General features: G+C 42.8%; 1 protein-coding gene across 1 annotated transcript in view; it reads right to left on the reverse strand.

Annotated features, from left to right (window-relative positions):
- Positions 1 to 12,834: 12,834 nt before the first annotated feature.
- susd2 (sushi domain containing 2) overlaps positions 12,835 to 13,585 on the reverse strand; it is a 22,082-nt gene continuing 21,331 nt past the window's right edge. Inside the window, exon 14 of the mRNA XM_079161623.1 lies at positions 12,835 to 13,578. Coding sequence (XP_079017749.1) covers positions 13,554 to 13,578 — 25 coding nt within the window. The 3' untranslated portion in view covers positions 12,835 to 13,553. The remainder of the gene's footprint in view (positions 13,579 to 13,585) is intronic.

Raw genomic sequence — 13,585 nt, forward strand, 5'->3', positions numbered from 1 at the left:
AACTTTAAGCAGCACACAGCCATCGTGCATTTACTACTAGGTCTCTACATTAAAGGTATAGAAGTGATGCTACAGGAGATCAGATCAGAACAGTCCACTGACATGCTATGCAGTACCAGTGACGCACAATAAATCCCGTCTGGTGGCAGGGGCGTAAATATAGACATTGTCGGCAGTGCAGCTGCACTGGGGCCCCGGGGTGGAGGGGCCTATAGAGAGATAGGCTCTCCAAAAATGTATTGTACTGGATGGAGAAAGGGCCCAGATTGCCACCTCGCAAATATGCAATATTGTGTGTGTGTGTGTGTGTGTGTGTGTGTGTGTGTGTGTGTGTGTGTGTGTGTGTGTGTGTGTGTGTGTGTGTGTCTTGACAAAATCTGTCAAGACTGACAAGCTGAGCACATCTGCAAGCCGAGCCAGCAGTCATGCCTCTCAAACATAAAAGAAGCACGTAAGGAAAGACGGCAGCGAAGCTCCGTAAATTACATTTTTTGGGCTTTTTTTAATAAACAGTTGCCAGCCCACGCTGTGTGTGTGCTTCACAACTAGAATCTAGCGTGCAGTAGGGCCCGTCGTAAACAGCCTTACGCCACTGTCGGCTGTATACGGGAGTATTGTCTTGGTTTTTATGATGTTGGGGTCTAAATCTAATTGGGGGTCCATTACATTTGGAGACCCTTGGGCTACGACATACAGTACTCAATTCTAAAATGCACACAAAGGAAAGTCAAAGGCAGTACGTCATTTTAATAGCTATATTATGGAACAGGGGGGAGTGGTGAGGGAGAAGGATTTGCACATGATTTGGTAGAGAGGAGGCTACAGAAGGTAGCCCTATGGCCTAATAAAGAAAAGATGAATTAAGACGTGGATGAGGTTGGGGAAATTACTCTACTTTTTTATGCATTTTTTTTTTTTATTCCTGCGCCTGCGGCTGGAGTTGTGATCAAAGAAACTTGTGATCACAAAACATTTAAGTGTTTTTTTATTTTTATTTGTCTGCCTAACATTTAATCAATAGATGCGAGTCCCTGGGCACAATTTTGCAGAATCACAAGACTTTTTTCTGGAGCGATTTTTAGTTGTTGATGTCCACAGTTAGTTATTGGATCATTCTAATCCACAGTAATGGGTGAGGTGTTGTATTTTAAACTAAAACAAACAAGCAGATTATCTTAACATTTCCGGTATATAATGAATGTAATGTTCTTTTTTAAGGAAACAAAAATACTAATTGTACTCCTTGGATGATTTTTTTTTTCCTTCAGATGTGTCCATTCACGCTTTTCTAATCTTACTCACTGGCTAGAAACAGGAGCACCGTGTGCGTGCGTGCGTGCGTGTGTGTGTGTGTGTGTGTATGTGTGTGTGTATGTGTAAGCCCACTGATGGTGCTTCTCACCTCTTTGCCATTTCACACTGACAGTCTCATCTTCAGTGTGAAACAGCACCCTCGTGTGTTTCCCTGCGAGCATCATGCAGCACCATTGAGAAGAGTCCACGGCATCAAACGCAGCCAGTTGGCCTAAAAATAGAAGATCCAGTATGAGCTCACCACTCTTGAGGAAAAGGAGGCCTAACATGTATTTTGCCAAAACCGACGGGGTTGAGATGGGGAGCACTGGGAAAGTAATCTGGCATGACGTGTGCCCTTTCCAGAGACGTAACTGTGTGGCTTAGAGATGCTGGATGGTAAAAAAACTGTACTTTACAGCGAAAGATGGTTTGGGAGAAAAAGATTTATTATAATGTAACTATACTGACAGGTTACTCAGATGTTTAACCTTTTCTGAAACTAGCTGTCGGTCCAAAGTGACTCTGACATTATATGTATTATATCCCATTACATTTCCCATCAATAACTAAGTATACTTAGTATATTACTGTACTTAAGTATCATTTTGAGGTATTTTCTTATTCTGTACTTTACATTTCTTTGCCACTACGTTTTAGGGGATATTTTGCAGCTACACAACACCTTTAGAAAATATGATGCATTTTTAAAGATTGAACTACATCTCAGTATAAGTAGTTTAAATGAATGTGGATAAACTACAACAATAATATGTTTTCGCCACATTTGTGCATCAGTATACTGTGCTACTGTTAATGATCTAATATATAACATTTGGCTGATATATCTTTCTATCTGTCTGCGAGGGGCTGCAACTAACACTTGTTTTTATTATCAATGAATTATTTTAACTGTTCTTGATAAAGTTCCCAGAGCTGATCGTGATGTTTCATATAAACTAAACTAAAACACATTCAGTTCACTATCATAGAACTGGAACCAGCGATTTTCTTCTATTTTTGCTTAAGGGGAGACACAACAGGTGAATATACTGTGTGCTCATTTCCATACATTATTTGAGCATTGGATGAGGCCATGTTCAAAATGATTGTTTCATTGTGTTGACATATTAGAGTCAAAGGTTTTTTACAGAGAGAATCTCTTTATTTTAGAAAACACTTCCAACAGCCATCGAGTATTTCTACTTTGAGGTAATGCTGCTTTTAACTGAACCAAGGACCTGAATACGTCATCCGCCACAGTAGCCCATGCATCGCTATCATTATTTAGCATGTGACATGTTATGAGTGGGTGCTCACACAAAGCAGTCTCAGTGCCCTCAGACTATTAACTATATGATCATTAACCTGAATTGGAGTCCTGTCATTACCTCCCATCTTCCCGGAATGCTATCAGTCTGTGATGCTGTGCAGTTGTGGTAGCAAGGCCTCCTTTGTCTTCTTTGTCTGTGTGTGCGTCTGTGTCTGTGTGTGTGTGTGCGTCTGTGTGTGTGTATGTGTGTGTGTGTGTGTGTGTGTGAGATCACATGTTGGACATGTCTACACACGCTGCCTGGCCACATTCCTTGTGGTCTGCTGGAGTTACTGTAATTCTTCTCTGTCTTTTTTTGCTCTCTCCAGATAAAACTCACCACTTCCACACATGACATTCACACTTAATTATTTTCGGGCACTTCGCCTTTTAGACTGCTCGGCTGTTTTTCATTGGGTTGAGAACGTCGGATAACGAGTATCCAGAGTTCCTCCTCCATGTGTGTACATTTCTAGCACGGGTGGATGCGGCAGCGAGCGCTGAGCCCTCTCGCCCTGCCGGTGTGTCCTCCCTGCTTTGTTATGCAAGACGGCGGATGAAGGTCACAGCAAGAATAATCCACCGAGATGTATTAGAAAGTAGTCCGGCATCCCTGATCTGCCTGCCAATGGGATGTTATGCGTAGCTGAATTAGAAGTTGGCCCAGATGCTTTGAATTCACAAATTTAGGAGCCAAGACTCATGTCATGTCCTTGTATTCTCTTGGGTAAACACGAGCACCTGGCCCTGAATTTTAATGCCACATTTTTCTACTTCCCTGGACAAAAACTACGTCTCGCTCTGCGCTTTGCTTTCTCTCCTTCTTGGCAGCCGAGAGAATCTTTGGTTGCATTGAACCTGAAGCTGTCAAATCTTTTGACACGCCATTTCATTTCGATCTCATCTGAGAGAGAGGTACACAACTGAAAGGGTCCGTCCATTCACTCAGATTACAAAAAAAAAAAACTTTTCTGAAGTGGAATCAAACCATGCAGATAGTTTTTGTGTTTCTTATTCCAGGATTGGAATCTTTGACATTTCTGCCAGCACAGCACTTCAATACAATAAAAGGTGAACGGGAATTCATTTGTGCTGCTCACAGCATTAAAAGTGACATTTAAAAGCTCAACAGCAGCGTGATTATTCAGGATAACTCACAGACTTGACTGTGAACAGTGTATGCAAAACTACTTTGAATTTGATTAAGTTACACACTTGAGTACTCAAATGTGAAGAATTGATGCTTTTCTTTCTTAGATGATAGTAGACTTATTATCTTTGGGTTCGACTGTTGGTCGGACAAAAACAACGGCGTGAATAACTCAATTTGGGCTCTGACAAATTGTGGGCTCGCTACTTTCTGACATGTTACAGACAAAACAATAACTCAATTAATCAAGAAAATAAATCTTTGATAAATTGGGTGAACCGATCCTTTAAAACGAGTATGATGGAAATTCGCTTCTGAGGCTAAATTTGGTTGGGTTGGGGACGTGTGTGCACCCTGAAGAACCTGACAAGAAGGAGGATGCAGATTTTTTTCATCACCACGGTGTCCGGATCATTCTCCACAGTGCCGAAACAATCTCTGCGGTCGCTTGGCTCATTACATTAATTCAAAACAAAACACGCCGGCACACACATTGACGCTGACTTCTCTCGCGTCTACTCCTATCGGGGGGGGACACAGTGAGTCGACGCGATTACTCAACCAAAGCATCTGGTTGTTGTCTGAAGTCTGTTTGACCCCGGCCAACAAACCCTCACGCGGCCACATCAGTGTCCATATGATCCAGATCATTAGTGGTTGCACACCCAACGCACATTATGGTGTCACTCTCTGACCCCGGCAAAGCTTTGTTGAGGTGGGCTCCCCTTGACAAATGACTGCCTCTGGCCCTATCTGCAGCAGTAACAACCCCCCAACCACCATCTTCTCTTAACTCATATCCCCTACACACACACACACACACACCTGTGCAGGCCCCTGAGCTTACCCGTGTTCAAAGCCAAGATAAAAGCTAACGTTTACATCCAGCCACCTGCACGTAACCAGCAGCCCCCAGCAGCAGCACCACAAACCCTGCTCCGCCTCTCTTCGCTGACACACACAGCAGTCATCCGTCTTGCTCGGCCTCCCGGGTCTCTAATTAGGCTCCGGGTGGGTGACACCCTCTGGAATGTTTATTGTAACATTGCTCAGCCATTATCTCCTTAAAAAAAAAAGGACACAAAAGGAGAAGAAGAAATTATAGAAAGCAGGCAGAGAAAGCATGAGAGGTGGATGGATTGGGTTTTGTTATCAGGACTAAATTGCTGTAAATAAGTTCATTACAGTTCATTACAACTTGGGTCTCATTGTCATGTGTCATGCGTATCAGTTATGGTAACATTGTATCCTCCAAAGTAATATGGAGGTTATCTAGTTGGTGATAAAACTACAAATGTGTCTATACAAATCTTACATCACACAGTGCGCACATCTATGGGACCGTAAGCACGTTCATAGGTTAAAAGTTGAAGCTCAAAGCCTTGCCTGTAAACTGTGATGGATGTTTACAACTGAGAGTTTAAGTAGTAAGTTTACCGTTTGCCTGTGTTATGTCTTTAATGATTTAATGATTAATTCTATTGATTATAACTGTATTATCCTTTTATAGCAGCACAGATGAGCCCATTGATATAGAATGAAGAAACATGAATATAGAAACATGTAAACTGTTATCCTCTAAGATGACAGCCTGCGTGGGTTGATGTGATTGCTTTGCATCGGTTGTTCTGTTCCTTCAGTTTGAACAGAGGAGAAGAGGAAGAGAAAACTCTCGAGCACAAGATGAGACCGGCTGGTAAAACATCAACTCAGTTGCCAGCTTTTAACTACAGTGGACGCCAGCCATTCGTGTTTCTCGCGCCTTGGCCACCAGCCTCAAAAGGGCAAAAATACCAAAAGACCTCAAAAGTTCCAAAACCAAACCAAAAGCCAAACTTGAAGCATCTCGGCCCTTTTAAACCAGAGCCTGGTCTCTGCATAAGTGATCATTCCATTTTTGGGAAATCCTATAAACGTGACTGATTTATTGGGTGATGCAGTAAAATGTATTTGAAGCGGGGTGGCAGCAATAGCAGTGGTGCTGAGAAACTGTAGAAAAACAATGGAAAGAATACACATTGGCTGTGATTTAAATTAATCAATTAGCTTTCATTTTGAATAACATATTTAAACTAAAATGGGGTATTCCACGAAGAAGCAATATCACATACGAACACAACAACAGCTGTGACCCATCACACTGGAAAATGTAGTCGGCGGTGTTCTTACTGATCCATTCTTCACTGACTCGACGACTGTATAACTCAACTTTCCTGACGCTTGAGATTGATGTAACAGAACAAATAAGAAATTGCCCTTTAATGCCAGCAAAGATAAGGACATCATGGCTAACATCATCACCATCAACCTTCTTCCAAGTCAGAAATATCTTCGCAGTCACTCGTCACAGCTCAGGAAAAGAGCCAGAAGCCAGAGAAGTGCTGGCCAGCACGTCCCGCCATAAAACAATGTCCCCACCCAGTGGGGATCATCCCGAGATGGATATTAGTTGTTAGTGTGACAATGACAGCACATGTGACTCACACTTAAAAATTAGCTGCTAATGGCAAAGGAGCATCGGAGCTATTTCGTGTTGGAGAATGACAAAAGGTCAAACGAGAGCCTCTAAACAACAACAAGTTTTCTCTGTTGGGCTGTAATGACATATTCTGAATATCTACTTGGGAACGTTTGGCTCTGGAAAATTCTGGGAAACCTTGTTTTGCTGAAACACAAGAAATACAATTAGAACGTGTCCTTTACATTCGCAAGTGGTGCGTTTGTTTTGAGAGTCTTCTGAGCCTCGTCTTCACAGAGTTGAAGAAAGTGGTCACCACACTGAGTCAACTTCAATCCAAATGCTTTTTTTTTTTTGTGCACAAACAACTCCAGGCGGTTTTAGCTTTGTGGGGTATATTGAGGCCAGACTTGTTTTTACACCCCCCCCCCATGTCAAACTCGACAACATTGTAAACATCCTCTGATGGTCGTCTTTTTGTGAGAACCACAACCCACTATATGCAAAGTGTAAACTGCTGATGGGAAACACACTTGGGGATGCAAACTTTAGTATGGCTACATTGTTTACAAGAGCTGAACAAAAAGATGAAAAGCGCCCTGACCTCATGTTTCATTCCAGCAGCTAAACAGTTCCATAGTGTCCATGAGCCGAGTTTCAGGCCACAGGATCCAGGAACAAAATGCATGTTTGCAGGTTTATAGTTTCAAGCTGTGAACAGGCGATCCCCTGTCGCTGCTAATACACCATGTTGGGCTGATGTCTGGCACGTCTCCCACTACATCTCAATCCCAATTATGACATGAAACTAGGCAGGGGAAGCTGTGTCCTCCATGCAATCTTCTAAAACGCAATTCAGAAAGCATGACAAATCCTTGGCTGCAAATCGTACTGAAACTGAAGGAAAAGCAAGTTGGAAGATTTCAGTTCACATCCAGAGGATTACCTTGCGCTGCACAGTCAGACACTACACAGGAGTAGCAGCAAGAGATTACTGCAGACTGTGTCTGAATTGCTTAAATTAGACTTTGTTACCTTCGTAATCAGTGAACTTCAGAAATGTATATCATGTATGCTTAGAAAAACGAGTTGAAACTAGGTGAAACTACATTTTTTCAAAAGTAAAATGAAGTATTGTACAGTACCGTATATAAAAGTTCAAGCATTGCATTAGAAAATATGCCATACAGTTCACATGGATGGAATAAAGGAAGATGAATCTTTTCTTCATAAATTGATTAAATATTTTGTCTACAAAATGTCCAAAACATGGCGAAAAAACGGCAGCTGTTTGCAGGCAGGCTGTAGCTGCTGCGGTTGTGGGCAAAAACAGGATCGATTTCAGGTGTCGTTTGACTGGAAAAGTTTCTATACTACTTGGTACTGGGTTATTTCGGTCGATACCTTAAAACGTATTAGGATTAGCGAGCAAAGAAAGAAAGAAAAATGCATATTAAATACAGAGTACAGCGATGTATGTATAGCATGTTGACAATCTGTAGTAATTACTGCATGAGCACTGTCAAAACCACTAAGCAGTGACTGTCCAGACGTTCAGAAGCCGCTCTGAATGAGAGGACTGAAACAAAGTGAAACTCGTCTTTCCTTCCGCATGAATAACAAGAAATTAACCTGATGATGCTGTGGCTGCCTGTGTCTTCTCAATTAGCGCAGGGCTGAGCGGGGACGGGGATATGCATACTTATGAGATCTTCAACCTTGTGGATTCAGACGTGCCGAGGAAGAGACAACAGATGATGAATCACGACATTGAGAATTCATAATAAGCCTGAGAGAGAAAAATAAAGGACCTTCAACGCTCCTGCGACATGAAATGCTCATCCACAAGCAGGAATATGCACGGGCACACACTGAGAAGAACCACCAGCAAATGTGTCTAGACAGTAAACAATACCTGCCTCAAGGGCCAAAGAATGTGGGCTAACTAGATACTGAACTCAGTGCAGAAGTCTTGAAAGTGAGCAATTGTCTACGAATAAATAAATAGGATGTAAAGTGAGCAGACTACCACTCGCACCGAATGATCGCAAAGAAAGCACTGCATGTTGCAATGACTGAATATTAAGATCTTCTTCATTAAGACACTAATGTCAGTAAAAATAAAAGATGAAACGGAGGCAAGTCCGGGCTTGTATCACCTGATATGAATTCATTTGAAAAGCTGTCACTACCACTGCAGGGTTTCAGACAGTATGCACACCGACACACTGACAACCACAAACAAATCCATAGATGAAACTCCACCTACACGGAGCAGAGATTTAACTCCTTCTGTATCATATCTGTGCATCAGACAAGTTCCACAGTGCATGATGGGGGGGGGATATGCCTTTTGAAGTTGCCTCTTTCTTCTTAGAGCTAGCTTTGGCGTAACGCAGCAAGTTAAGAAGATCATCAAGCGTAATGGTTGGGGAGGATTGCAGAGCTTTATCTCTGATGGCAAGAACAAAGTGCTTGATGATCTGGGGGGATTCTGGGGGGATTCTGGGGCTGGATTTGATGGGAATTCCCAAGCCTGCTGGGGCAGTTCACTTGTGCTAATAGACAGGTGCTATCATAAATCTAGAGTCAACGAATTACTCACTCAGCTTTAACTACTGAGACTTAAGGTATCTGGGGATAAAGTTTTCCTTTGACAGATTACATCTAGTGATAGAAGGTTCTCCTTTGGATAGACGCCATGTAAATGTCTGGCAGGGATGTGACAATAAATTGACGACGTGGGGAAACGCATATCAAACTAGAAAGGTGCACTCAGTAGAGTGCAGATATCCGCAGGTGTGTCTGCAACGATCACTGCTGTATTGTGTGAGTGAATTAATAAAACACACAACTGGCTAACCTCCTGTCTAGACACCAATGCGCTGTAAGGCGTCGTTAAAACACATTTAATTAAAACTCAAAAGCAAGCGGCGATGTGTGCCGGCAACCGGCTCAAAGTCAACGTATAAGTCACTTCATACAATCAAAAACTAAAGTCTAAACTCTCCAAGCTGTCTGCCCACTCAGCGGCGAGTGAGTTGTGGGAAGGTACAGCAGTGTGTGTACTGGTAGTTGCGTTAGCTGTTAGCCACGCACCACAGTCAATGGCAGTATAAAACAGGCATTAAAAGATGTTTTGAGAAAGTGTGAGTCACCGCAACCATGAGCGGTCCTTGAGCACGCATCCATAACTGGGCACCCCGACATTTTTTTGCAGCTTGCTGCAGCAGAATGCGAGATTAGCCGTGGACAGACACAGGGTTGTGCGCTCACTCACAGACGCAAGCGACGGATCGTACGAAACTTTTTATTTTTTAAACCTGTTGCTATGAATTCAAGAGATGTCAAATCCTAAAATGTCTATTACCTTTGCCATCTCAGTATTGAGTAAATAAAAGACCACACAACAATAAAAGATGTGGCTTCAAATGGGATCTGATTGAAGCAGATGAAACCAAATCACAAGAGCTGCATGTCGCGGTAAAAAAAAAAACAACATCCAAAAAAAAGGACCCAGGAGAGCAGTGAAGCAGGGTCACAGGAAGTTGTGTTTGTCAGGAATTAACTCCTTCAAAGGGAAACAAACAATCACGACAGAGCAAAAAAAACAATATCTTTGCATGCTGAGAAGAAGTGCCGTGGTGCACATCCTTATTCATGAGGACACTTGATCTGTGCATAAAAAGCTTTTGAAAATGGTTTGTATTCTTTTCAGTTGGAAAAATCAGAGGGGAATGTTGTTTGAGGATTATCGCCACTAAAATGATTTCTCAGGATGAGAATGAGCTTTGAAAATATTTCCCCTCCAGGCAAATAAAAGGCGAACGCTAACAATTCTGTATTTATTTTCTCCTCTCACTTCGCTTTTGTCCGTGCCCGCCACTGCTTTGCATTTTTAAATCACTCCGAATCGGGAAAATCGCTTCCACCCAGTTGTCGTGTTTATGAAAACAGAAGTTTCCAAGAGCCTGCAATGAATTTATATTTGGTACAAGCTACGTAGCGCATCTCACTCCCCCTGGCAACGTGCCCCTCCGCAAGCTTTCCATGGAAGTTCGTCTCCCCAGTTTCCACACTGCCGACTGATTGATTTGCTCTTTAATGGCTTCCTGTGTTGGGCATGGTCTAGGACGAACATCTGCAAGGGTGGATTGGGCATGCTGGGGCTGTTTTGCTCTGCTACGCTCATCTGTGGTGTAGTAAAGTGAGGTATCTGCCTCTTCTGTGGCCTGGGAGAATGACGTGCTCCATTATAAAAAGAACTGACTCCAATGTAAAATGAGCCTTGGGTCCTAACGGCCGCTGGTCGCTGAGTGGATTACATTGCCTCGGAGGATGAAGTTCAGCCTCTGATGTTGACGACTGAAACAGGGGAACACTAGTAGCTGGCCTGTGTTAAAGTTATACTGGGTTTTTATGTCAAGAGCAGTTAGTGTTTGAAGGGAAACTTCAATGAGTCCTCAAACAAGCCGAGGTTCAGCTTTGGGTCGCACAGCGGACTTCACTGCTCAGTCTGCGTGCTTGGTTTGAGCTTTAGACTCAACAGTGATCGCGCACTTTTTGAACGGCACCGGTCCCGGTAGTGAATTTCCCATCCTTTTGATACAGTGACGTTTTAGAAATTCCGAATATAAAAGAGTTTAATCATTGAACCAAGCCAACCAACTACGAGATGAATCGTGACCATAAAATATGTGTACATGAATATTTTAAAAGTGAGTGAACTACTCATCCCATAAACCATCGTGAATGGCGGCTTGCTGCAACAGCATTGCTTATTTATCGCCTTCAAATGTTTTCAGAAGCAAATTTCGTGAATTAATTGTTTTGGAGCCCGTGGTGTCGCGTGTCTGTTTGTAGCTTCATGTCACCCGGCCATTACAAATGACTCGTAGCCTGTTGCTGCGTCACTCAGTGTGTAAACGCAGCACTAGCCGTTTGTGGTAAACATTTCCATTATGGGTAGTGTCGTACTCCATGACATCGCAAATAAAACATTGATATCGTACTGATTTGTGGTTTCTACAGGAGCATCGTTTCTAATGTAACAGCTCTGAACAGATTGGCAACACTTAAATTAAGCTTTTGAATATTTAGAATACGTAGAATTATTCTTTAATTGAGCTTTTTATTTTAGGATTGTCCTATGTTTGTAAAGCAGAAAACATTAAAATATAACAAAATTGTGACTAAAAATAAAATAAAAACAGTCTTGTGTTTTTATCAACCTTAGAAATAGCTGACTTTGCTCAAATAGTCTCCTCAGCATTAAGTGTTGCCAGAAACAAACTCAAAACTCTGTGTTTGGGCAAACGACTTAATCCTGAAATCCATCTTTATTTCAACCTACGCCTTAAAATTAGGAGTTAACATCAGAAGGCAATGCTGAACCATGAGGTATTAGGAGGTAAGGGACAAAGCACACCTGCAAAGCTGGAGCTGACATAAATTACAAAAAACAAATAAAACACACCCAAAACAAAAGCCTCATCCAAAAGCCGCTTCAGAAGCCTTTCTTCATAATCCAGGGACGTGGAGCAGATCTGAAGAACGGGAAAAGTCCCACTTGAAAGCAACAGGCTTCCACAGAACACATTAGTATTTACTCGCGTTTGAATTTGATCGGACTAATTATGCCGGGTTATTGGGATGCTAAGCGACCGTAAACATTCGGGGTTGGAACAGGCCCCCACAGGGAAACGAAAACCCTCTACTTTCATCCGTTCGCAATTAATCAGCATTCGACTCAAACAGACGCAGCGGCTTGCTCCGTTGCCTCTCTCATAAGCTTTGACTGACACATGAAAGCAGGGAAACTTGCACCCAGTTAGGAGATTATACAGTGAGTGAGTCAAATCTGAGCGGATACTGTAGAAAGACCTCAGACAGCGGCACACAGGGAGGCTTTAGTCGTCCTTTGAGAGGGTATCAGGACCCGTTTCACTACACGTGTACTTATTTACGCTCGTAAAAAGGACAATAATGTGTTTTTACGTGAAAAAAAACAATAGGGTCCCATGAGTTCCTGAAGCATGACGGAGCAGCAACAACAGTCAAGTGTCTGCAGGAGCAGCTAATGGATAGAGCATTGCACAACCACTAGTTAGGACACACTGTACACACGAGCCAAACTACTTCAAAGCCTTCTAGGTCCGGCAGGCCACGTTATTTCAATTAGTCTCCAACAAGAAGCCTTCTTCTTCCCCAGCCGGACCCCCACCTATCACTCCCAGGGATCAGCCTCACAGGACCCTGTCAGTCTGCTTCCCCCCCCCCCCCCCAACCCACTAGAGCTCTGTTTTGGAAAAGTTGAATTGAGTCAGGTTCAAAGTAGAGGAGAAGACCGCGGAGTAACATGAGATGACGGTCTGTCCGGCGGGCCATGTGGCCGTGCCAGACGATGCATGCCTGCTGGTTTGAAGAGGGGGTGATTCCTTTTTTCTGAGCCTTAAAAAAAACACACACACACACACACACACACACACACACACACACACACACACACACACACACACACACACACACACACACACACACACACACACACACACACACACACACACACACACACACACACACACAGTTTGTTTTAGAAAAAAACTACGCAGGATCTTAACTCAATATCATTTAATGATTCCTTCATTGATTTCTTTTAGGAAAACATTTCTAGATGCAATCAATTCATGTCTTCAAATACAGATATGTGGCAGTACAAGGAAAACAAGCAAGTGTTGACACAGTTCAAAGACTTCATGTGACCTTTATGTTACATTTGTGGAGTTTTCTTTCTCAGTCACTCAGCAAAACTTTCTTTTGACTGAAGGCTGTGAGCCCACACAAAGGCTGCATATGGGTTCAAAGTCTTTCAACCGAAAAGATGATCAGGTTCGCTTCACATCTGACATGAACATGAACACATCTGGTATCATTTCAAACAGGAGAAGTGTGTGTTGATTGTCATGTAGATATCGCTGTGTAGTATTTGTACAGTTCTCTCTCTATCAGAAGACCAGTCATGCAAAAAACGTGAAACAATAAGCATTTTTTTTCCCCGTCTTTACCTCAATCCTAACCCCAAGCGCCATTCGCCACGGCCTGGAGGTTTTCCAAACAAAACAAGAGGGAAAACATGAGGCCAAACAACACGCCGAAAGCCTAACGTGCCCCGGAGGGGGTTTCCTGATAAGGTCAACAGGTCAAGAGAACATTGCTTGTCCTAACAAACAACATATACAATATGATTTACAAATGCTGGGCTCTAAACACATTCGTTGCCACAGGCTGCACAGTCGAAGGTTTCATTGTGCAGCGGAGGGTTCAGCAGGTTTGTTCTTGAGTTACCATCTTGTCCTCGCTTTCTCTCTGAAAA

The sequence above is a fragment of the Pholis gunnellus genome (genome assembly GCF_910591455.1).
Source record: "Pholis gunnellus genome assembly, chromosome: 6".
In the NCBI taxonomy this organism is placed as follows: domain Eukaryota; kingdom Metazoa; phylum Chordata; class Actinopteri; order Perciformes; family Pholidae; genus Pholis; species Pholis gunnellus.